This window comes from Eutrema salsugineum, unplaced genomic scaffold (assembly GCF_000478725.1).
Source record: "Eutrema salsugineum unplaced genomic scaffold, Eutsalg1_0 scaffold_3, whole genome shotgun sequence".
NCBI lineage: Eukaryota > Viridiplantae > Streptophyta > Magnoliopsida > Brassicales > Brassicaceae > Eutrema > Eutrema salsugineum.
In genome coordinates this window covers 971,222-997,001 of record NW_006256756.1, presented here as the reverse complement: position 1 = coordinate 997,001, position 25,780 = coordinate 971,222, and the positions used below count along the sequence as shown (strand labels likewise).

Here is a 25,780-nt window from a genome sequence, read left to right as displayed (position 1 = left end):
TTGAAAAGCTTCCACATCTAATATTTATATTAACAATTGTTGTGGATCAAAAGTTTCAAATACCAATTGGTAACACTAGAACAAAAGGTTTGTTGTGTTAATTTAAACAAAGCTCTAAATCCCTTTTTTTCTTTCCTTATTGCAAAACCATTTTCTGCAACATAAAGAATCAAATATTATTAAAAAAAAAATTATCAAGTAACCAATCAAAATTAAAAACATGTTTACATATTACCTTGAACATGATTTAAAATGAGCGATATGAAGATATAAGAAATCATGAACAAAGTAGCAGACCTCATAATTCAATATAGCCTATAGAAAATTTGCAGGTTTTGTTTGCTGAAAATGAAATTTATTAGTTGTGTAATTGTTGTAACAAGATATTTATGTATATAATAATCACATCCTGCAGGTATATTATATGGTAATCATATCCTCAAGATATAAGATAGATATTTATTTATATATATTTTGGCAGCTGAATTCCTAAAAATTGTTTTAAAAATTAATTTTAAAATTTTGGTAAAGTTATAATTGCTTGCTACGTAAATAAAATATGTTTTTATATATATATATATATATTGTTTGGACTAAACCGTTAAGAACTATAATTTCTAGGGATTTATGTATCATCAGTTATTAGCAAATGAAAATTTGACATATATCCATCTATTAATTACATATAAGGACTCTTTATTTTAAATCCAATTATTTCAAAAGTCATTATAACAAAAACATAAATAAATGAATTTTAAATTTCATTTAGAAAAAAATAAAAATAAATAATATGCTATTTTAAAATATTTTTGTTTTCATTTTTGTGAGGTTTGGTCATTATCACCAACTAACGAGGATAAGCAAATGAAATTTGACATGTGTCCATCTACCAATTGGAGATAAAATTTCTTTCATTGAAATTCAACTATTTTATCATTCAAACATAATCCTAAATAATAAAATTTAAAGTTCATTCGAAAAACTATTAATATATAAATAATAAAAATATGAGATTTTAAAATATTTTTTTTGTGAGATTTATTCATCATCTATGAACTAACGTGACTAATCTAATAATTTTTTTTGGATTAAAAAACCTTCATTAATTTAAGGAGTTTACAACAAAACTGAAAAAAACCATGAATCATTAAACATAAATCAAACCAGAAAAATGAAAGCTAAACAAATGCCCTAACAAGAAGAAGCCCAAGAAAAGGGAAAGGGAGTCGAAGCGTGGACAAATACCAGGGGAAACAGCATAAAGCTGAAGACGTCAAGCCGCAGACCAGATGCGCCAGAGTCCAAACCCAGCGACTTCAAGGCTAAAGCCTTGTTTTTCAGCTATAGACATTACTGAGAATAGCTATAGGAGGGAGCGTAATACCATGATGAAACCTTGGGGTTCTTTCCTTCCAGATCTCATCGATGATGGCCTGCCAGCCAAGGGTTTAAATAAAAAAAAATTGGCATGTACTCATCTATTAATTGCATATAAAAACTCTTCATTTAAATTCAACTATATATTAACAATCATTAAAACATACAAATAAATAAAATTTGAATTCGGTTTTAAAAACTACTAACAGATAAAATTTATTATATAATTAGAGAGTTTTCTCTCCATCTAAGATGTCTACATCAGAAAAAAAAAATAAAACTAAATTTAATGAGTCAATCAATTTTCACTTAACAATTATTTTTATTAAAAAAAGCACAAATACTAAAATTAATGATTTAATTATTCACATACAGTTTATTTTTATTAATTTTTTTTAACAAAACTAATAGTAAAATAGAAAAAAGAATAAATTAGAAAAAACGACTATGATAAACAAAAATCCATAGATGATGAAAAAATTAAAAAAAAAAAAGACGATATAGATGAAGACAAAAACAGAAAAATACATACACCAGATAAGTAAGAATAAGAGATAAAACAAAATCAGAAAAGAAATAAAACAAAAAAAAAAAAAAGATGAAGAATAATAAGCAGAAATCAGAGATGATGAAGAGGAAGATGAAAAAAAAATAATAGAAAGAAAAAGAACACAAAGCTCATGAAGAAGAATTTTGAAAAATACGAAGACAAAAACGTTGAAGATGAGAAAGAAAATCGGAAGATGAAGATGAAGATGATAAAGTATGAGAATATAAAGATGGGAAAAAAGTCTAATAAAATCAAAAAATTTAAGAACAAAAAAAAGATAAATACGATGAATTAATTGTTCAAATATTCGAAATAATATTTGTTTAAAGATGAAATCCGCGCAACACGCGGATTATAAATCTAGTTTAAATAATACAAGATCTTAAAATATTTTCTCATTCAATTTTGCGAGATTTGATTGTCATCTTGGAACCCGTTATTTAATAATCAAAAAGAGAAAGTTTCTCTCTTTTCCTCTTGGCATCATAGCATACAAATGAAAAAAAGAATTAATTGGTTTTATTTTCCTAATTAATAATAAGAATAATTAATAAATAAATTGATCTAAACATATCAAATAAAAAGAAAAAATCATAACTATATTTAAAAAAAAAACCAAAATCCTTTGATATCCACCACAGTATTTTTTAAATTTATTAATAAAATAATTTTCAATGATATATGTGGTAAAATATTTTATTATATAAAATTAAATCTTTCAATCTGTCATGACACGCGAAATAGTTATAACTCTTGAGATCAAGATATGTATCATTTTTTATTTAGATAATGACATGTATTAATGTAATAAAATAAAATTTCTAATTTAAATAAATATTACTAAAATAAAAAAAATAAGAAAAAAATAGAAATTGCGAAATAAAAAAATATATACAATATATATATATATATATATATGGAAAAGGATTCTATTGAACCTCCTAATGGATCAGTGACAATAAAGAGAATAATATGGAAGCTTGAATTCTACCGAAGATTAAACACTTTCTCTGGCGTGTACTATTGGGTGCTATACCAACAAATGAAAGGCTTTCAACAAGAGGGATTCAACTAAATACAATATGCCAAAGATGTTGTATGGAAGAGGAAACCATAAATCATATTATATTTCAGTGTCAATATGCTTCTGCGGTTTGGAGATGTACAAGTATGAATCATTTTAATAACCCTTCTAATGACTTACAATCAAACATCTTGAAGATTATGGAGTCTGAAAAAGAAGAACGATCTCCTAAGCACATGCAACTATTATCTTTCTGGGTACTATGAAATATCTGGAAATCACGTAATGAATTTCTATTTGACCAAAGAAGTGTTCATCCAGATGACGATGCACAACGAAGTATCTTGGGAGTCAATGAATGAACGACATCATTAGATACAGCAAACAAGGATGCAACAAATACGTCATTATCTTATTCAAAGAGTTCTGAATGGGAACCTCCTCCACAAGGTTGGTTAAAATGCAATTTTGACAGCAGTTTTCATGTTGGACAAACCTGCACAGGTACAGGATGGATATTGCGAGATTACCAAGGAAAACACATAATATCAGGAAATACAAAGTTAAGAGAAGTTAGTACATCTCTGCAAGCTGAAGCCATTGGCTTTCTACATGTTCAACAAACAATATGGTCACAGGGTTGGAGACAAGTCTGGTTTGAAGGAGATAATATCGAATTGGGAAATCTAATCAATAGAGGTGGGGATTCGACAAAAATTGGGAATACTCTAATTGACATCAGATATTGGATTCAGAAGCTACCACAATGTTCATTAGACAAGGTGATAATCAAGTTGCTGATATGTTGGCAAAACAAGCTTTTAACTCTGTCTCAATATATTATGTTTTCTATGTACTGCCTAAGTGGCTTGTAAACAAATTGTACCACCCTTTTACAATTTAATAAAATAGATGTTAGAAAAAAAAACCAATATATACAATTAACTTTATAATTTCCGTTCTGGAATATCCCTTCTTCTCCTCTACAAATGTGAAGACCTCATTAGCACCAACTGCCAAATCTATTCCTTCTTCATAAGTTTCCCCAACATAACAATATATGTTAAGAATACCAGACGGAGAAGTGAATTGGTTGGATATTGTTACGTTACTTTTCAGAGGCATGCTTTGTTCAATTCAAAATACATAACAGTAACTAACATAAAAGAAATGAAATAGTTTATTTTTTAAAATCCAAGATAACTTTTAGAATAACAAAACATCAAATTTGTGTATTTATAGTTCTTTTGTGTGGATATTCTTTTTCAGTTATTACGAATATGAGAATGAACAAAAATATTTGGTCATACAAAATTTTAGTTCTATTAAAAAATGACCATACCTTTTTATGGATTTTCTTACTAAAATCTTGTATGACTATGAATTTAAGTAATAATTCTACAAAAAAAATAAATGGTCATACAAGATTTTTGTAGATTTAGTAATAAAATATATTGTAGAGTTCTGTAGATTTTATGAAATGCAATTACGTTTTGAATAAATTAATTACCAAATAATTCCAAGTCTGTACTTAGCTAGTATGTTGGACCAATACCTAAATCTTATGAAGGATTATTAGAAGAAATTAATAAATACATAAAATGCAACTTTGTTGTAATTAAACAAAGAGCATAACTTAAAATCAGAGATCTAGTAATAAAGCTTGAGAGTAAAGGTTAGATTAGTTTAGTTGTGACTTGTGAGTGCCGTTGTTGCGGCAGTCTCCTTATAATAGTTTCTAGTTTCCACAAACCCCCGTGTTCCATTCCCACAAAACCCCGTGTACTGTAACGTGCTTTCTTTGTCGTTTGTCGGATCTCATGACATATACAGATTCATGTATCTTCTTGTAACGTACTCAATATATATTTTATTTTCCAAATTTTAGTACAACGATATATATATTGACAACAAAAAAAAACAATAATGTTAAACATAAAACAATCTTCATGTAAATTATAGTTTAAAAATGCTGGCCAATAATATAGGTTTTGGCACCGCCGCGCCTTGTTATTTGCTACTGACTCTTACAATGCACCATGCAAAAATTTAGTAAATACTTAAATTATTGGCCAGCATTTTACAAGGTGGATTTATCTCGATCGTGTTTCTTGCACCTCTCTTATTGGTGTTGTGAATTCTGTATGTGGAGTTTGTTGCCAGAAGGTAGATTGGATAAGTGGAGGTTATTCTTATCAAAATGTTTTACTTGTTATGTCGTTTATTCGAAATGTGCTACCACAGGATGTTTGAAATATTCGGGGAAGAACCGAAGAACTCGAAGGTATAACTGAAGAAACAGAAGATACAACGCCATATGTGGTAATAGATGACAACACAATACATTATTTCAGCCACAAAATTTCATTACTTAAGACTCAAACGCTAATGGTTTTGTCTGCAAGGAGAACAAGCGTTGCAAAGCATGTGCCCATCCTATCTGGCTACAATCCTTCTATGGCTGTATGGATTGTGATTTTGCATACTTTTTGATCTTATTAACTGCCTATATACTGTTGGTTACTTCTGTGAAGCCAATACATTCCTTTTAGTTCCTTTTATCCTTCCTTGGAACCATGAGTCGATTTCCTCCTTGTACTATCTTATCTAAGAATTTTGTAATCTTGATTTGATAAGGATTTTGCATACTTTTTCTTTTTCTTTTTCTTTTTCTTTTGCAAATTGGGTTGGTAACCCAGGTTTTGTGACGATTATTTCCACGAGGTGAGATCGTACGGTTACGATGAATCTTATACGGAAGAGAGTGATCGTACGGTTAAGGATGATGAGGAAGAAGAGAAAGGGGTGGATGTGAGAGCAGATGAGTTCATTGCTAAGTTCTATGAGCAGATCAAGTTGCAGAGGCAACTCTCTTATTTGGAAGACAAAGAACACAACGACAGAATCAAATGTTTGTTAATTTATTGAAGAAATGGGCAAATGATACCTCTTTCTGCTGCTGGAGACGTTTCAAATAAGTAGATTGTTTTCTGCGGAGCTCCATGGAGAGGTTCTGAAGATCTGTTGCAAGAGAACGCTGTCAAAAACAGTATGTCAAAGAGTAGGTCAAGTCCATTGGAGAGCCCCGCTAACACATGTAGACAGAACTTTAATCTCGAGCTACAAACTTGAGACATAGAATAACACAAAGCTTGTGAAAGAGAAGAAAAAAACAAAAAAAACAACCAAATTTACTTCATACGTTTCGCTAACTGATAATGTCAACTAGATTGGTAATGAAAAGATTTTCTTAGAACGACTTAACCCAGATTCCCATATCTGATTCTTCTAACAGCACAGAAGAAAAGGTAATCGCCACACACTGTCTTTATCGTTAACAAGCTCAATACTGGAAAAGTCCAACAATACCTGCACATTTTTCCTGAGATTTGATTCTTCTGAAGGCCCTCTAGTAGATAACTTCTGCAACCTCTTTTCTGAGTTCCTCAACAGATCCGTGATTTCATGAGTGAGCATCTCGACCGCACGTTGATTCCCTTTGTTATCTCCAAACGTAGGCATTAAAGCCTTTGAATGAGCCTTTGCTAATTCACCCATTTTGTCTCGAACCTTTTGTATATTAAAAGTTATCTCCTCAGAATCGTCTACCCAAGCTGGTGGGAGACCTATTGTGAAGGCATCGCTACTGCACAAACATTCACAATTAACAATAAGTCTGTATTTCCCTTGGAAAGGATATGAACACAAAATTAAAGGCACACTTCAATTCGATCATGATTCATCAAGAAAATTTCTCAGCCTGAGAAACTAATGGATCGAAATCTGTTGAATCATATGGATCAAAAAGAAAAATGGTATTTGCTTCCCGTGAGTTGCATTTGTTTAAATCACACTCTGCAACCTAAATCGCTTAGGGTTCTAATTCCGTACCTACGTTTTTTCTTGCGAACCAATCATGATTACAACTTGTTTCTATGTATAATCCAATAGTTGCCACCATTTTTGCAGAAATCAAACAATACATCCATAACCATGACAAAACGAAACGAACAAGAACACAAAAATTACCTCGACGGACCAGGATCATTGGAATTCAAAGGAGCATAAGAAGAGTGATTAGACCGAGCAAACGAGCCGCTAACCATTTCGATCACCGGACCACTGAACGAATCAGGCGCCGATAAAGATAAAGGAGCTCGCGCGCTCTTGCACGCATCCCTGTGCTTCCTGTACACCGTCGTTCGGTTCCTCGTCGCCATTCAAGCAAAATCAATTTCGAAACAATCGAATCTCAAAATCAATTACAGTAGAATTTTCCCGGAAAATTTTGGGATTTTTATAACACAAGATCGGATTTCACCAACGGGTGTCGTAGGAAGCTATGAATCTGAAAATCGCAAAATGTTTCTGCTTTAGCGCGTGCTGTGTAGACTTAGCCACAAAGGAGAATTATTTGGGCTTTAATAAATGGGCTTTCAGACTCATTTAAATATGAGGCTTTTTTGCACACTTGCTCAATGACTTGGGGTCAATATATTGCAAGTAGGTGTGTGTCGATCACACGTTCTAAGACGATGACGCACTTAAAAAGTAAGCTAAAGGCTCTGAAAAGACGTAAACACCCTTAGTCTTCCATGCTAAGTAGGCCAAGCAAAATATTCATTGAGAAGAAGAGAATGAAGAAAGAGTTGAAGAGAATGAAGAAGTAGGAGGTGAGGTGGCAAAGAAGGAAAAGAAGAAGACGAAGACGAAGGCAGTGGTTGTGAGAAAATATTTGACCAGACAACGAACTGGAATTTAGGTATTATTTGGTACTTCTAGGTATTATTTGGTAGTAATAGGTATTATTTGATACTAATAGGTAGAACTATAATATAAACCACATATCTTTGTTACCATGTAGAAACAATCTGGTGTTTCAGTCAAGGAAGGGGAAGTGCAGCATGAGAAGAACAAGAAGATGAGTAGGAATTAACAGTCTCAGATGTTCCCTCTATCATGCTGTCGATTTGAATTTACGGTTTTTTTAAGAACTAAATTGTGAGATCGTGTTGTTTGCAAAATTGAAATTTATTTGAGGATATTGGTTTGTTATTGTTATAAGAATTGATTTATATTTAATTTGAGGATTTTGGTTTGGTATTAGTTGGTTTGAAATATTGTTGCTTTTTGGTTGTCGGGTAACTGTCTTGTCGTTATTAAATTATGTTATCTAAAACGACGCGTGTGGGAATAGAGAAAGGTAGCATTTGTATAGTGAGAAAAATCCTATAGTTAAACGACGCCATTAATGCATGCCACCGCTTAACTTCTTCCTCTATAAATACCACACCCTCGCCTTCTCACAACACCATCGCAGAGAAAGAAACATTCCCTAAACTTCAAAAAAAAAATCTTATCTTTCCTTTTGCTAACTCAAAACCCTAATTTCCACAAATGGCCCACTTTCATCTCAACATTCGTTCAGCGTCATCAACAAGTCCCGAGTACTGGATGCACCAATACCTGCTTGACCTCCAGCGAAACCCGTCGCCGATATACTCCGCCGGGGTGGAGGCGGAGGACGTGTTTGTGTGGGCGGCGATCATCACCGGTCCGCCGGGAACTCCCTACGAAGGGGGTGTCTTCAACCTCCGCATCATCTTCCCACCTCAGTTCCCCTGGAAGCCACCGGAGGTGCATTTCCGGACCCCCCCCCCATCAAAAACTGAAAACCAAAAATCAAAAGCGAAAACAGAATACAAAAACCTACATCGTCTTTGCATCCTACAAAGCCTAATTTTGTTCAGGCAAAAAAAAACAAGATTACAAGTATAAGCATGAGCAATCAACGCCAATCAACGCCTTATACTTGTAATCATGTTTTTTTTGCCTGAACAAAGATTAAACCTTGTATTTCCCAGTCTGCAACATCAGGTGACCAAACTCGCTGACCAAACTCTGACTCGCTGATCTGACTCTTCATCAAGTGAAATACCCATCCTTCTTGCTTTTATGGTGTAAGTACGATGGGTATTTCATCTGATGAAGAGTCTTAGATCACCGAGTAAGAGATTGATGATTATTTTTGGGTTTACGTGTTTTTGAAGGACGACATTTCTCCAGGGTAAGATCTGACTCACTGATCTGACTCTTCATCAAGTGATATACTCATCCTTCTTGCTTTTAAGGTGTATGATGGGTATTTCATCTTGATGAAGAGTTTGAGATCAGCGAGTCAGATATTGATGATTATTTTAGGGTTTATGTGTATTTGAAGGACGACGTTTCTCCAGGGTAAGATCAAAAATATATATATAGTCAAGGAGAGGATGAATAAAGAAAGCAGTTAGATTCAATGAATAAATTGTTTTTCGAGGAGTCGTGTTTCAATGTATTTTATTAATCTCATTTTTAATAGATTAATGATAATAACCAACGCCTCAATTTTCCTTAAATACCCCACCGCTCATTTCATTTCTTTTATTTCATTTAATTCATTGTAACATCTATTTATTCTCGACTTGTTATAAACCCTAATTTTCAATAACTATCTGTTCAACAAGTGAATTCTCTCAAAATGGCACGGCCGCAACTTCTTAAGATATGTTTTTGTTTTCTTATTTTGTATTTATTTTTATTTTGATATTTTCACTTAATTTGTAATTGCAATGATATCTCTGTTATTCTCGTTTCCAACATTAATTATTATTTGGAATAGAATTTTTAATTTCTTTTCAATATATTAATGATAATAAATGATATCGTTTACCAAGCTTGGTAGTTATACTAGTCTTACTTTATAATTGTAACGCGTACAGACGTCACCAACCACCCCTCATTTATCCTTATATACCCTAGTCTCCTTCTCATTTCATCACTCCACCCTTTCATTTCCTTTTAGAAAGAAACGCTTACTTATTCTTCTCGATATGAAACCCTAAAATCGTACAGAAAGTTGTTGATGAGAAGATGAGCAACTTAGGAGCCTGAGCGAAGAGTTTGGAGAAAAAATCCAAACACCAACCTCCTAAGTTGTTCATCTTTTTCATCCACCACTTCTTGCACCATCTTAGTAAGGATCCACTCAGATTGCCTTGTAATTCAGGTAAGTATTACAAATCTAATTCTTTAATATGTAAAATAACCGTACAATATGAAGAAACCTTAAATAATAGAATGTCGTATAATTGTTTACATGGGGTTAATTCGTCCAGGGTAAATTTAAGAAATTATAAGTTTTGGTACAAATTGGTATAATTAGGCCCAACTACATTCAATTTGGGGAAATTCAAATCTCTAACGGAAATTGGTATAATTCGGCCCAATTACGTGTAACTTTGGGAACCCCTAAAATCTGATACTAATTGGTATAATTCAGCCCAACTAAGTGTAACTTTGGGAACCCCTAAAATCTGGTACTATTTGGTATAATTCGGCTCAACTACGTGGTACTTTGAGAACCCCTAAAATCTGGTACTATTTGGTATAATTCAGCTAAACTACGTGTAACTTTGAGAACCCCTAAAATCTGGTACTAATTAGTATTATTCGGCTCAACTAAGTGTAACTTTGGGAACCCCTAAAATATGTTACTAAGTAGTATAATTCGGTCCAACTACATGCAAATTCTTGAAATTAAATCACTAGTACAAATTGGTATAATATAGCCCAACTAAGAGTACTTGTCAAACCATAACTCGGTAAAATTAAATTATCAGAAATTAAGGATAAGATAAGTACTTAATCTGCGAATGAAACAATCAGGGAATTAAACAATCTGGGAATTAAACAAGGATTCATTAAACAACGGAATTCTTAAAGAACTGTATCAGTTCTACACATTAAACCCTAAACCCGCCAATACGCCTTTCTACTTTGCAATCTCTTCAGTATTGTTGTCCAGCTCCATGCGCATTTGCTTGATTTGAAATTCATGGTTTAACATTTTCACAATCCTCGAGCGCAGGTCCTTAGTCTCACCTTTTAGCTTAGAAATCTCATCATCGACAGCGTGATCCCATTTTACCCTAAAATGGTAGTTGTCGTTCTACACAACAATTCATAAACTTAAACCTTATACACTTGACCCAGGAGTTTTTAATCAATCTAAATCCAGAAAATTAAAGTAATTTAAACCTTATACACTTTGCAGGTGTAATATCTCTTTCCTGGATCTTCACAAATCTCCTGGATGATTCTTCCACCACATGGGCAAACTGTTGGAATCCCAAACTCTGCATCGGCTACGTGGTAAAGGCGGTCGATAAGCTTCTTGATTCTCTTTTCGTCGCTGTAGGCCGAGTCCATAGTCGCTGTAGCAAAGAAAGTTCACAAATTTGAAGAGAGATAGAGAGAGACCCAAGAGAGAGAGACAGAATAAAATATGTAAAATGAAATTCAAAATGGGGGGAAATTCGAATTTTTCTGAATCAAGGTATTGGGGGGAAATTAAAATTTGAATTATTTTACAACTAACAAGTATTATTTAAGTATTATACGCAGAAAATGGGGCTGTCACTCACGTGGGGAATTCGCTCACGTGTCGCCGCCAATAGCTAATATCCAATAACGCGTGGACACATGTCATTTTTTCATATGAGGTTTCATACGTTTTTGTACGTAGTATAACAGTTACACACACTCTCAAGTAGTTGTACATTTCCGATTTTAACCAAAAAAGTAGTTATACTTATATTAAATTTGTAATTTGATGTGGTGGTGTTGTGTTGAGGGTTGTTAAGTTTTACCCTAAATGAAATCAATAGCCGCAAGTGCACAACTGATCGATTGTAGTACTTAGGGATCGAATCCACAGGGAAGGAGAATATTTTCCTGCAAAAACCTTCGAAAGAAATATAAAGTAAGAAAGTCTAGATCAAACGGTTTTGTGGGGGTTTTGGTGGTGTTTTTAAGATGTAGAAACGAATCTTAAAGAGAAAATACGGAAATTACAATGACATAATAACTAAACTTAGCAAAAATGAGTAAAAATGGGAAAAACGGATATCCTAATTGCTTAAATGAAAATCGACTGAAAAGGAATGAGAATATTGAACTAAAGCTTGAAATAAAAACGGTGTGAATCTATAGGAAAGAAGGCGTTGGGGTTCAGGGAAGTTTTCTCAGGGGTACGAACGATTCAAAACATTGCTAGAGAGTAAATTTGATAAGATCTTAGCTTAAACTTTTCAAACTGGAGTCACGGACGTATGAATACGCCACTGTCGTAATCATAGACAACTATCTCTCTCAACCCTGACCAGTAGGTTTCCATCTGGCCCTGGAAGAGAAGAGATGCATTATGTTTAAGACTCGTCAGCATTCACAAATCGCCCATATATAGGTTTCCAATCCTATATTTGTTTTGCTCTCCCAAACTAGATCTGACACCGGATGAACACTTTCGTGTCACCAAGCATCTGGATCAGATTGTAGTTCATGACGCTACTCTCATGCAGTAAAAACGAATTCAGAAGAAAAAGTTCTAAGATTCGGCTCAAAAGCTCTTGGAATCCTCATCGAACATATAAATCCCCATCGAAAATCCCTTAATCCCAACAATAAAACTACTCAGACATAATGAACGAAATCAAAAACATAGTATTAATAAGTAGAATAGAAACCGAAATTGAAAAAGAAAGAACAAGGGTTCAAGAGACAAATCTCTCTCTCCCTAAAACCTAAAACTTAAAAAGTATTCTAAAACAATAAGAAAAATATCATAGCTCCGAATAGGGTTCCTAAGACATGTATTTATAGTGCTCAAGACATCTCTGGATGTCTCTTAGGGTTTCTCCAAATGAGGGAATCACTGTGGGCTTCAGAAATGGGCCTTCGGGCTCGGAGTTAGCTGGCCGCAGTCGGGATGGCTGTGACCGCGGGAAATGGATGGCTGGCCACGGTCGAGATGCTTCTGACCGCGGGAAATTGCTTGTTGGCCGTGGGTGGGAACGCTTGCCGGCTCGTTTACGAGACATCTTGCTCTTCGCGTATCTTTTGATTGAACCGTTGGATTGCCAAGCTGTAATGTGTGCTGGAAAGCTGATACTTCCATCTTTGTGGTCTCCAAATTTGAGCTGGATCAGACGGTGAGAAGGCCTTCAATCAGGGATGAATTTCTGACGTTTTGACTCTGAACTGAAATCTGGTTTTCTATCCATTTTGTTAAGCTTTTTCCTAAGTTACCTGAAAAGAGTCTTGGAACTACAAATACTAGAAAAACGTAATAAAAGTACTTAAAAGCAATTAAAAACATAGAAAAAGTATTTCAAAACGATCCATAAAAGTGGTCAAAATACAGTGTTATCATAATTATGTAGTTGAACTTTTCACACGTACTACTTAATTTTTTTCCCCATCATGTTCATGTAATCAGATTTCGTTTTCGTTTTTTTATGTTCTATTCGATGCCTTATATGTTTACTCATTGTGAATTCTTCATAGAACTATGATGTGTATTATGAGAAAACTTGTTTCAAAATTCAAAGATTTATAAATTGCATATTTTGGCTAGTTTAAATGTTAATCATAACATAACTATGCATACAAACTACGAGAATGTAATCGATTTCATATAATTTGGTGTATATGAAATCGATTTCATGGTTATTGTAATTTTAAATTGGTTTACCGAACCAATAAATACCGAAACATAGAATCAAAACAGAATGTATTCATATATTTTAATAATATATTAACTGAGAATGTCTCAAAGAGGTCATGTCTGATGAAGGTATAGTCATCTACTTCATTTACTCTGTCTGGCCCACAACCCTTTATCTGATAAAGTAAAAAGTAACTGATTGTAACTGATACGTGTCTATTTCTCACAGAAGCTCATTTTCCGATGAAATGAAACAGAACATTCTCACTCATTTCCCATAATTGTTAGAAAAGCAGTGGACACATAGAGTTTTCTTTATTTTTAGCACGAGAGAACAAGCAAACCCAAAACCAAGAGCTGAAAATAGTTGAACATAGTTGTACCAAGTTATTCATACTATTACAAATTTAAATTGTTAATTATTGTGAGAATATAGTTGTAACGTTTTTCTCCTTTCAGACAATGCTTCTGATTTTTTATATTTTTATATTTTTATCCATTTCAAATTTATAATAGGTTCCGTTATTTCACCACATTTCAAATTTCAAATCCATATTCAAATCCATATTTGAAGATATCTCTCTCCTCTATCTATTCAAATTTCAAAACCAAACAACGTGCTTTTCCAGCTACGAGATGTGTTGATTGATATATTCTTAAGGGTAGGGAGATAGTCTGCTGCTGATGCTGTTTCATTTGGTTGTACGTCGAAGGTTCTAAGCCAGATGTTGAAAGATCCATAACTCATCAAGGTGTTGAACCTGTCTGAATTCGTTAAGCACCCCCGTTTAATTGTTTGCTCCCTAGATTTCTTTGAGTCGGCGATCAATTATGGTAATCCATACGCCTTGTACCTTTGTGGCATGATCGATAATTCGGTGCCTTTTTTTAACTGTGCCTCTAAGGCGGAAATTGATGCGGCGACAGTCATGATGGCAATCTGCGCCACCGCATATGGTTTATATCCAAGAGGCCAGGAGATCCTAGACCGTATTGATGGTTGTAAATCACGGATGATGTACATGGAAGAACAGGGGGATCAAGCAATGAACATTATGTTGATAATGGTGAATGATGGTTTCCAATATCTGCCAGCAGTCCTGACCGATTTCCCTGCATGTCGATTCCAGCACTACAACAAGTGTTGTGAACTCTGCTTCCTTTACATGCATTACCAATGTGCGAAGAATTTACTACTTCTGTAACTGATTACTAGCTAGGAATGGCTACATAACCGTTAGAACTAGTTATGTTTGTGTTATTGATTGGTTAAAAACTTTGTATTCTGCTTGTAGTCAACTTCTATGAACTTGCCTACAACTAAGTCTTTCTCTCTCCGAGTGTTCATTTTCACATTCTGGGCCAAATGATAAATGCCATAACCATGCTTAGCTTGCGGGTACACATCCCTTATTGCATTGATCAGGCTTACATTCCTGTCTGAAACAAACACCAATTCAGAATTGTCAGGTATATGGGTTTTAAGTTAAGTGAATAACCAGTTCCAACTATCATTCTTTTCCCCATCAACTACCCCAAAAGAAAGGGGATAATGGTGATGATTCGGATCCTGAACTGTTGCAAATACAAGACATCCACCAAATCCATTCTTCAAAAAAGTTGCATCAACAATTATCACTTTCCTCATTGCCGCAAACCCTTCTATGGTAGAACCCAGAGCGACGAATAGGTACTTGAATCTTCCTAACTCATCCACTTCAACACTTGATGTCGTACCAGGATTAAACTGCTCTATCATGTACAAATACGAATGCAGATGCTCGAAACTCTCTTCTGGAGTACCACGAACATAACTTATAGCTTTCTGTCTGCCTCTCCATGCCGTAGAGTATGATACCTCCACATGACCTCTAGTTTGAACCAAAACCATGATATCTCTTGGAGATGGTGGTTTTAATCGACCTGAGTAAGTTTTACTAACAACGCCTGCAACTAACCTAGGTGTGCCTTTCCTTTGCTTGCTGTTAGTACACACAGAGGCCCGAGATCAAGAATGCATTTTCCTATATGCTCTAACAGTGAAAATATGTGACTGAACTGTCTTAGCGGCATTTATATACTAGTTACATCCTGTTTCAGCTTGACCACATTTCACATAGTATCGTTTCTTATAAGTCTTTACAGTGATGCCAAAACAATGTTTATGAGAACCTCTGTAAACTAAATCTATTAGATCCTGCTTACAGCTAAACTCTGCACCAAATCTTAGTTTCAAACCATCTTCTCATTCCCGTTGAATACGTTGTTCTTCTACAAAGTCAGGAGGATCAACAATATCAAGCATTCGACATGTTTGACTTATGTCATCTGGATCTCCACCGTTTTCCTCATTCTCACGAGATAGATTAACACCTTCGTCATTCCCCATTACTGGCACATATGTTGTTCTATTGAACCGTTTTCTGTGTAAATAATAATAGCACCATCATTAAACTCAGCATTGTCGACAAAAACGCCATCACTCGATATATCATTAGCTGCACTCACCTCCTTGACATTCACAACAACAGAACTTACCCTCTTTACACGTGAAACTTGCTTGGCCACCTCAGACACTCCATTTACATTGATGACCTCTACATACAAGACACTTCTGTGTCCCTCATTATCAAACGATGTCAGATAGATACCGAGATCATCGTCATCCAAAATATACCAATGTTTCTTTGTTTGCACTACTACCGGAATATAACTTAGTTTCAACTTTGTGGATGATTCTCTTATTCCAACCTTCTTGCATATCCTACCCACTAAATCGGAATAGCTTATTTCCTCTAAGCCTGATGTCTTAAACATTATACCATACATGGAACCTTCTCTTGAAATCCATTTATCATCGGTACATGAATAATGTCCTCCATAATCAAACAATATGTTTGTTATCATTGTGTTCTGAAAAAAAAAATATATATATATATATATATTATATATACTTAACTCATTAATACCAATTGTTCTGAGTTATACGAAAACTCCTACTATAACCAAATTGTCCCCTAGTTATCCTGAATCGGTGAATTTGGTGTATAAACTAAATATCATCGTTCTTCTCAGATCGCTCCAGTATGATGAATCAAGGGGGGCTGCCAGAAAAAAATGAACACAATTGAGGAGTTAGCTCTGCCGCGCAAGATTCACGAACCTACCACAAACACCATCAGCGGCCTCTTTTCGTTCTCTTTCCTGCCCGGAAAGGTGGATCAAAGAAAGGTAGCTTGCTTCTCTCCTGGACTGATGGCCGGGACCACCTCATGGCATCCAAGTTGAAAAAGATAAATTGAACAAGTATGGACGTCCCCTATTAGGATGTACTATTAAACCTTACGATTAAACCTCACCAGTCAATTAAAAGAGCATATGCGACCCAATGTGAATAAAAAAATTAACTATCCCCATTTTTAATTGCCCTATTTTGTAAATCGAAATTATATCCAAAACCCAATTGTTTCAATGGAAAAATAATCATTTAGCGACTTTACAAGAAAATACAGACGCCGAGGATGAAGAAAAACTTACCTCATTCTTCGGCGTTGGAATGGAAGAGTAAAAACCCCTTCGAATTTCTCGAAGAGAGGAGATGTTGCATGTAAACCCAGTTTTCTGATTTCAGCAAACCTAGGAAAGTAGAATAAGACCAGAATCGACCTGATTTTTGATTAGCTTAAAATTTGGTCTGAAATATTTTAATTGGCTGAAACTTCACTTTTGATTGGTTGAAACTAACACTTTTGATTGGTTGAAATTATCATGAATCTCAATTATTCATTTTAGTTATTGCCCCAACAATATGGAGATTGGACTTTTTGTTGGGCTTTTCCATTAATGGAATTGTCAAGAAAAAAATGACAATATGTGGATAACAAGTTTCATTGAAATATTTTTATTGGCTGAAATCTCCTTCTTTCTTATTGGTCGATAATTTCCACCAACACTTATGATTGGCTGAACATTCTTAATTCTCATTGGTCGATCATTCTTTTTTTTGGTCAAACCTTAATTTCATTAGCTTAAACTTCCAACTTACACACACAAGAGGGAATTATCCATCCTCTTTGAACATTACAACAAAGCATAAACACAACAGAAATAAAAGTAGATAGGTCTTCATAGAAGCTTGACAGCGAATCCAATAAGCTTGGATGTGTTGATACACCATTCACGAAGAAACCGGATAGTTGAACGTTCATCACATGTGACTTTGAAATACAATTCACACCTCGAAATCTCGTTGAAACAAGACCCGTTGCATCTTTCGGTCCTGAGAGGACCACTACCCAAGATAACAATATAGTTAAGAATTGAAAGTGTTCTTTTGGCTTCCACACCAAAGAAAAACTACCGCTCATAAAGAGGTAAATCGTGAAAAGATTCTCTCTTCCAGAAAAGAGGATGATGGAAACGATCTCTTCTAAAGGAAGGAATTTGATTCGGATGGTTTCTCCACAAAGGAGAATATAAGAATCAGTCTCTCCGTCAGAAACGGAGGAAAGTACGGAAAAGAAACTGCCCCAACTGCATTTGACGATTAAAGGATCTGAATACTGACCGACTAACTGGAAAGAGGAAAGACTACATACCATATAGTTCGTATTGGATAATATGGGAATAAGACATTTTATTAAAAAGATGGGAAACTACTACTAATATGAGAGAATAACTGGATAGAGGATAAGGTATAATAAATCATCACTATCAGTAGACAGATAATTTTTTCTTTTTTCCATATGTGATCCACCTTTTTTTCAAATGACATTTATTTATTTTTTTCTGAATTATGGCCCATTGGGCATTAACATAATCACTGGCGACTGGTTTCGTTTGTGAACTTGAAGGCTCCTCACTGATTATTTTACTTTGAATTTCTAAAATCAAATTCTTGATGTTGATCGCATCCATAACCAATTTACATATAGATTCTTGATGCAGTGTAAATATTTTTGGGTTTAGGGTTTGAAAATGGGTTCGGAATCGCGATCGGCGCAGATATCAGTTTCGTCGCCGGCTTCATCTTCTTCGCCGAGCGGGAAACGAAACAGAGATCCCGAAGACGAAGTGTATCTCGATAACCTCCGTTCCCAGAAACGTTATCTTAGCGAGGTTTTTTTTTCTCTCTCTCTCTCTCTGTCTGGCTTCTTTAAATTTTCCAATTTCTTATTATTGCATATATCCGAAATTGCCATTTCCAGCTTGTTTATTAATTCTGATTTCGATTGCAATGGCTTCTCTAGTTTTTTTGTGTTTGTTTGTTAGTTCAAATTTTAGCAGCTTCAAACAACTTTGGTTACTTGAGTTCTTGTTTGTGTGTGTGTGTTTTTGTTATTCCAACACAAAAAGAACTAAAGAAGTAAGCAACTGTTTTGTTTGTTTTTTAAAAATGTCTCTTTTTTGAGATTTTTTTGGCCAACAACCAATCTTCCTCGTAGATAATGGCTTGCAGTTTAAACGGACTAACAGTCGGAGACTCACTTCCCGTCAACATGTTAGAGTCTCCAGCTCGGTCTGAGAGCTTTCTTTATCACAGGTTTGTTATGTCCTCACCTTCTTCTTGAGATCATTCATGTTTGTGTAACTCAAATGACTCTATATTAAAGATTGTTGTAATATATAATTGTTCTTGATGAGCTTCGTACCACAGGGATGACTTGCCATTGCAATACTCTCCCATGTCAGAAGACTCTGACGAAGCGAGATTCTTCGAGGACCCAACAACAACAACAACAAGCAATAGTCTCGAGAGCCGCCCAACAAGTCCGGTTTCACCTTACCGATACCAGAGACCTCTTACTTCAACAAACCCGTCGTCGTCAACAATCTCACATACATCCATTAGCACCAATGCTGCAACAACAACTACTGCTACTACTACTCCACAGTCTCGCCAAAGAGGATCAGACACAGAAGGAAGGTTTCCATCATCGCCTAGCGATATCTGCCATTCGGGTGACTTGAGGAGAACCGCTCTGCTCAGGTCTGTTCAAATGAGAACACAGCCATGTGGTCATGCTTCTTCAAGTTCAGGGCCAAGCAACATGGACGGTGAAGAGAGGATGTGCTTTAAGTCTATGGAAGAAGATAATAGAGTGGAAGATGTCTCTCACTCTCAAGTCTCTAGTAAGAGCAAGTCTTGTAAAGCATTGGACATGAGACTATGTGAAAGAGACTCAACTTAACAGAGACTAAAGCCTTTCATTTACTTATCTCAGTCTCACAAAAACGATTTCTTCTAATCTTTATGTAATTAAGTAAAGTTTCTCTAAACACAAACACTGAGAAGCTGCCAATTGCACAAAATATATTGGATCTGACAAATTGTAGTAATTGGCTTCTATCTTCTTCTTTTGTTTGTTTGTTTTTTTTTCATTAGAACTTTGAATCGTAAACTTGCTGCTTGATTGTATTAAGGAAGAACTGGAATGGAGTCTGTTATTTACATTTTTTTTATAATATCTTTGTTAAACAGCAATGACAATGAGCAATAAAAACAAATGAGTCAACGAACTGATCATATGGAGGATTAGCCTACTAAATCTGCTTCAGTCAAAATAAATTACTATCACTGCCCTGGATGATAGATGAAGCTTTAGATTATTTTCTCTAAATAAATATGAAAGAAAAGAAAAAAACATACTCCTTGTGTTCCAAAGGTTTTCATACTTCCCAGCCTAAGCAACACTACATACCTACAATATTAACTTTTAGTAAAGGGATAACCCAAGGTTTATGTTGTAATGAGATGGAATGCTAATTCTAAATTACGTTAAGCACTAACTTCATCACTAAGAAGCAGCTTATTCCTAGGCCACGACTTTCTCTTCAGCACTAAGAAGCAGCTTATTCAATGACCTTTCTGCCCATGAGTTTGTGTTGTAGAGAACGTGCTTGTCAAGTGCGTATCCAGGTTTGCAAACGTACTCCACAATGTAATCCGAGAGGACACAAGGGATCTCGTGGCGTATAAACTCCTGGATCCACAAGTCATCACGCGGCATCCCGGGGCTTATTAGTGCGAAATCAGTATTTTCATTCAAGAAACGCTTGTAAGGCGGTGCGGTTGCTAGTATCGTACCATCCCCAGCTTTCACAGCTCGCTTTAACGTATCCTGATTTGGGAGTAAGCAAAAAAAATTAAAGTGCGTCAATAACCAAGAAACAACGTCTCTAATATATCCATTCTAGTGTTCAGCTGTATTATGGCTCTTTTTTTTGCTAAATCACACCAACGTTGTTTTGTATTACGAGACGAATTCACAAAGAACATTGGCAGAGATGCGACCATTGTTCTATTCAACTGTGTAAGACCATTTTCCATCATTTTATACTGTGTGAATGTGAGAAAGATATTACTTACCAAAGAAGGGATGGTGCAGTCACCGTATACAACAATGCGCATTCCGTATAGAGCACCATGTCCTGTTTGCTCCCTGATGAGCCGCCATTTTCTTGGGGACTCAAGGCTTATTGCACCATCTGCACTAAGACCAGTACTGTGCCATTCATAAGGCTCCTCTGGTAACAGTTTCCCAGCTTCTTTTGAATCAGCCACATAATCAGTCTTTAAAATCCAACTGCATTTAAGGAAAGTGATGAGTAAAATACGGAAAAAATATCATAGGAGAAGCTCAAACTATCAAGCTGTTTGAAAATCCTTATTAAAAGGGCTTAGTTTGGTGTTCTACACAATACAGAGGGTCTATTATGCTGAAGAGGGCAATAAAACAAGTTGACTGAAAGGATTTATTTGTACCTTCCAGATGCAGCAGCAGCGAAAAACTTTTCGGTCCTACGGATTTCAGAAGCAATGAAATGTGTTGCTTGATAAGACCACTGATGAGAATCCCTGCAACATTTGCCTCTTAAACCCCTGATGATCTGCTGGTATTCCTTTCTCTGGGACCTAGGACCACTGACAATAAAAAACCTGGGCTGCTGTTCTTGGTCCTGTAAGACTTTTCTACGAGCCAAGGGCTTAACACTGAGCTGCTTAGACTCTTTATCCGCCTTTGTAACCCTCTTGGCTGACTTTGCAACTTCCTTTCTTGCTAATGGTTTTCCTGAAACCGGGCTTTTCTCTGTACCAGATTTATCATCCACTGCAATGTTCTCCTTCTCTTCTGCAGAGTTATCCCCTATATCTTTCATCACAGTGTCGGTTGCTTTGGCGCCACGTTCTTTTTTTGATTTTTTAGGTTTCTTGACACTGGATTTTCCTACTTCAACTGTACAAGAACTTCCTTTCTTTCCACTTCTTGCTACTGGTTCCCCCGCAACAGGGCTTTGGGCTCCATCAGAACTGTCATCCTCAGACTTCTTATCCACTGCTAAATTCTCCATCATTTCTGCAGAGTTAATTCCTATATCTTTTACCACCGTATGGTTTGCTTTGGCGTCATCGTCTTTCTTAGAATTTTTAGCCTTTTTGACACTAGGTTTTCCAAATTCGACTGTAGGAGAACTTCTTTTCTTCCCACTTGGAAGCCTAGTTTTTTCTACAGTGGCCTCCTTTCTGCGTTTCCCTTTAGTCTTATCAACCCCTAACTTCACTACAGCATCGCTTGGATCCTTCGTTTCTGCCTCCTTTCTTGCTAATGTTTCTCCCGCAACTGAGCTTTGGTCTCCACCAGAACTAACCTTCCCAGATTTCTTTTCCAAAGCAAAGTTCTCCATCGCGTTCGCAGAGTTATCCCTTATATCTTTCATCACAGTATCGTTTGCTTTGGCATCATGTTCTTTTCTAGATTTTTTCGTCTTCTTGACAGTGGATTTTCCTATTTCGGCTGTAGAAGAATTTTCTTTCTTCCCACTTTGAAGGCTATTTTTACCTACAGTAGCCTCCCTCGTGCGTTTACTTTTATTCTTATCAACCTCTAATTGTAATGCACCATCACTTGGATCTTTAGTTGGGACATCATTAAGCTCCGGTTCTAGCATTGCAATTTCCACCTCTGCATCAGCTTCCTCCGGGGTCTTAGCCTGCAGCTTATCTTGGCTCCCAAGATGGTCTTTCTCTTCTGGGACATAAGATTTATTATCTTCAGATTCCATTCCATTAAGGGCTTCAGTCTCTGAGTCAATTTGTTTTGCCAGTTCTGGTACAGCCTCAGTATTTAGAATAGGACTTGATATCTCCTTCGGATTGCCATTATCTGTTATTGGCGCTGAAACGTTTCCTTTCTGCAGAGAATCAGTGCGCTTGTCCTTTGGAGTAGGTTCGCTCAAGTATATTGATCCCTTTTGGGTAATGGGGTTCTTTTTCCTGCCTCTGGTGCCAAGGCTCTTTCTTGGAATTGTTGTCTTCTTGGGCAGCTCAGTTTCTAGCTGGTCTTTCATTCCAATTAAACCCGACCCAGGAGAGTTACTAGATCTTCTCATCACAGCCTCAGTTACAGATCTTTCAGGTACTTCATCCAAAATACCCTTCAAAGTAGTTATTTCTGGAGTCCTAATATCAGCTTCCATGGGAACAACACTTGAATTGAATAACCTAGTTGCTGAATCACTCACATCCAACTTACGTGTAACTTCCCTGGCTTCAATGTGGTCACTGATGTTTGGCACAACCCTAAGGTTTTGTTCAGGTGAGCCTGATCTTAGTTCCTGTAATATTTTATTCCCCACCATTGGCTCAGTCGATGATCTCTCCGGTATTTCATCCTGTGCACATTTCGAAATGATATTCTCCGCAGTTGAAATAGCACCTTCCACGGGTACTACATTTGATCTCAACAGTTCAGTATTTAAAACACTTGCAGGAGATTTACGGCCAACTTCCCCACTTTCAGTTGGATCATTAATGCTCGGCACAGGCCTAAGGCTTTCTTTAGGCGAACCTGTTCTGAATTCCTGCAGCAACAAACTAGCCAGTGGTGGAATACTTGCCTCGCTGTTGTTGTGTACCTTTTGTGAACCTTTGCTACTGACAGATCCATCTGTAAATTTCGCCTGAGGTAACGACGGAGGGGACTCCTTGCCATGGAACTTATCAATCTTGTCAAGATCCTCAAAGAGTGTTGTTCTTTCCACGGAAGAAGTTGATTTCGATGCAGAGATATTAAAGGCAGTCGAAGCTTTTAGGCCCCTGTCATCCATTCTAAGGGTACCGTTTGGGCCACTTGACTCGTTTCCTAAAGTACCTGTTTCTGGCGATCTCTGAAGTGTTTTCCTCGAATAAGTGGCTAGAGAAGAATGCCTTCTGATACTCATGTTAATAGATGCTGAGTCATCGGTCGCCATTCTGCCCATCTCTTGCTCAGAAGCCTTTTTGACTAGAACGGGGGACGCATAGTTAAAAGCTTCCTGAAATGTACTAGATCTCTGATAATTATTCTGCTGAGCAGCAACGGCGTCAGTATTGGCCATAGCTTCAAGAGGTCTGTCCATCTTTTTCGGTGTTAACCAATTGTCTTTGGACGTATTACAGAATGATGAACCGTCCTGTACACCTGAATTAGTTTGAACAACCGGGATATCTTTTCCTTCTGACTTGGACATTCCAACTGCAGCCGCAGCACCGACCCTAAGACCAAGAGGGCTGTTGTTTGCACGCTTCACAGAGGCATCTTCCGCTTCGTCCTCAGAATCTCGAGCTGATGCCTCCATCATCTCCAACTCATAGCCACTGAGAAAAGAGAAAATGATCAGCTTGTACTAGGAGTATATGCTTGGCCCAGATTTTTTGTTGACATAACCAGCTGCTGAACAGTAACTACTAGTCAAAGCTGAAATGAGCATTGAATCTAGAAACCAATTTCTTTAGATAGCCACAGTTCAACTTTTAATAGAGACTATGCCAACCCTACAGAATAGCAATTCCAGGAATACCCCTGATACATGGGATAGAGATGGATATGTGTGCGCTTTTACCTTATCTCGTAATCAGCCTCAGGAAGGAGCTTCCAATTCTTTAAGCTGCAAAGACGAAGAACAAATTGTGAGAATCTACATCGCATCCACAAAACGAAAACGAAAAGAGAATGAAAAAAACTCAAGCTCTTATATGCCTCTCACCAGTGCTCTAACCACCGGTGGTTCACTAGTTTAATCCTCTTCATCCGCTTGGCTAGCTCATACTTTTCTCCTGCGCAGAAAGAAAGATTCAAATCAAATGTTTATTCCCCTCGTAAAAAATACTAGTTTAGGATTGTTAAAGATGTGAAACCAAAATAGAGACCTATCCCAAATGTCTATAAGTGACTCACCCTCAAACTTGTAGCATATAAGATGGGTTACTCGGTTTGCAACCAACGGCTTCGAGAACTGCCCACCCATCAAATCAACCATTGTCTGAAAAACGAAGAAAACAACTTTCATAAGGTACAGCAAAAAAAACATAAAATTAAACCAATTCATGAAAAGCAAGAAAGTGAGGAAGCACACACCATAATGTCCTCTCTATCTTGACGTTGGTACCCAGTTAAACACACAACTAAGCTTTTGGACCCTGGAATCCCATTCAAATCTTTAAGAGGCCTGTATAAAACCTGCCAAATTATGCAATAATAAGATCAATAAATATTGTTAATGGACTATTCTTCTTCTTCTTTTTTTGAACTAATCATAAAGAAACTGACCGAGTTCGCATCTATAAGCATTCCGATGTCGAAGCTGTGATCAACCCATGATCTAGTGACAACCACTTTCCCACTGCTTCGAGCAGCAACACAAACCGGATCATCCTATGATGTCCCACCCCAAAAAAAAAAATTAATAAGAATTTATTCAACCGCGAAGAAAAAATAGAGAGCATAAAATAAGATATTAGACTTACATAAACCAGCTTATCTACAATGAGGTGAGTGCAGGATTGACTGTATTGGCCAACATCAACACCATCACCACTCAGAAGCTTGGACCGTAACTGTGGTGAGATTATGGCAAAAATTGACAGTCAGCGAATCAAAAAAAAAACCTAACTAGTAATAATACACATTAATCGTTCGACTAAACAACGGAGATTTCTACCAGAGAATCAATCAGAAACCCTCGAGTAATGAAAACCGAATCTCTAAGAACAGAAGAAGAAACAATTTGGCAATTTCACCCGAAGAATTGACGATGGAGATAGAGAAAATACCGTGTTTCCATCGATGGGATTGAATCCAACGAGAGCGAATCGAACACCCCAAAACGTCTTCGAAGGTAAACCTGACTCCAGCATCTCTTTCTTCTCTATGTATATAAATTAGGGTTACAGTTTGGAGAAATCGAAGATAGGCTTGAAAACACACAAAAAAACCCAGATTTGAACAGAAAAATTTGGGATTTG

At 36.1% G+C, this 25,780-nt stretch overlaps 3 protein-coding genes across 7 annotated transcripts; 1 reads left to right on the top strand and 2 right to left on the bottom strand.

Moving 5' to 3' along the window:
* Nucleotides 1–1,416: 1,416 nt before the first annotated feature.
* On the bottom strand, nt 1,417–7,329 carry LOC18015020 (syntaxin-42). Of its 5 annotated transcripts, none has more exons than XM_024154029.1 (4): nt 6,981–7,329; nt 6,321–6,597; nt 5,899–5,972; nt 1,417–1,433 (listed from the first exon to the last, which is right to left on the bottom strand). In XM_024154029.1, exons 1-3 carry the CDS (start codon nt 7,169–7,171, stop codon nt 5,922–5,924), a joined length of 519 nt encoding a protein of 172 aa, XP_024009797.1. In that variant the 5' UTR covers nt 7,172–7,329; the 3' UTR covers nt 1,417–1,433; nt 5,899–5,921. The 5 variants fall into 5 exon arrangements, with proteins under 5 accessions (XP_024009797.1, XP_024009795.1, XP_006396414.1 ...); XM_024154027.1 differs by lacking the exon at nt 1,417–1,433 and adding an exon at nt 3,167–3,447 and having other exon boundaries at nt 5,899–5,988; XM_006396351.2 differs by lacking the exon at nt 1,417–1,433 and having other exon boundaries at nt 5,044–5,988.
* A 10,972-nt stretch (nt 7,330–18,301) lies between these two features.
* On the top strand, nt 18,302–19,836 carry LOC18015019. The gene is made up of 3 exons (XM_006396349.2): nt 18,302–18,615; nt 18,942–19,039; nt 19,154–19,836. Exons 1-3 carry the CDS (start codon nt 18,475–18,477, stop codon nt 19,686–19,688), a joined length of 774 nt encoding a protein of 257 aa, XP_006396412.1. The 5' UTR covers nt 18,302–18,474; the 3' UTR covers nt 19,689–19,836.
* A 265-nt stretch (nt 19,837–20,101) lies between these two features.
* LOC18015280 (BRCT domain-containing protein At4g02110) lies at nt 20,102–25,780 on the bottom strand. The gene is made up of 10 exons (XM_006396347.2): nt 25,589–25,780; nt 25,283–25,372; nt 25,086–25,190; nt 24,894–24,995; nt 24,714–24,798; nt 24,523–24,592; nt 24,379–24,423; nt 21,263–24,133; nt 20,867–21,083; nt 20,102–20,618 (listed from the first exon to the last, which is right to left on the bottom strand). The coding sequence occupies exons 1-10, from the start codon at nt 25,670–25,672 to the stop codon at nt 20,313–20,315; spliced, it is 3,975 nt and encodes a 1,324-aa protein (XP_006396410.1). The 5' UTR covers nt 25,673–25,780; the 3' UTR covers nt 20,102–20,312.

Bases quoted from the DNA above. Each gene is read 5' to 3' on its own strand.
- LOC18015020 (XM_006396351.2), bottom strand. From the start codon at position 7,171: ATGGCGACGAGGAACCGAACGACGGTGTACAGGAAGCACAGGGATGCG. The intron at 6,598-6,980 runs GTAATTTTTGTG...ATGTTTGTGCAG, and splicing joins AATGATCCTGGTCCGTCGAG to TAGCGATGCCTTCACAATAG. The intron at 5,989-6,320 runs GTATTGTTGGAC...TGTTTTTGACAG, and splicing joins ATCTCAGGAAAAATGTGCAG to CGTTCTCTTGCAACAGATCT.
- LOC18015019 (XM_006396349.2), top strand. From the start codon at position 18,475: ATGGGTTCGGAATCGCGATCGGCGCAGATATCAGTTTCGTCGCCGGCT. The intron at 18,616-18,941 runs GTTTTTTTTTCT...TCTTCCTCGTAG, and splicing joins AGAAACGTTATCTTAGCGAG to ATAATGGCTTGCAGTTTAAA. The intron at 19,040-19,153 runs GTTTGTTATGTC...TTCGTACCACAG, and splicing joins GAGAGCTTTCTTTATCACAG to GGATGACTTGCCATTGCAAT.
- LOC18015280 (XM_006396347.2), bottom strand. From the start codon at position 25,672: ATGCTGGAGTCAGGTTTACCTTCGAAGACGTTTTGGGGTGTTCGATTC. The intron at 24,424-24,522 runs GTGAGAGGCATA...TCGTCTTTGCAG, and splicing joins CACCGGTGGTTAGAGCACTG to CTTAAAGAATTGGAAGCTCC. The intron at 20,619-20,866 runs GTAAGTAATATC...CTCCCAAATCAG, and splicing joins ACTGCACCATCCCTTCTTTG to GATACGTTAAAGCGAGCTGT.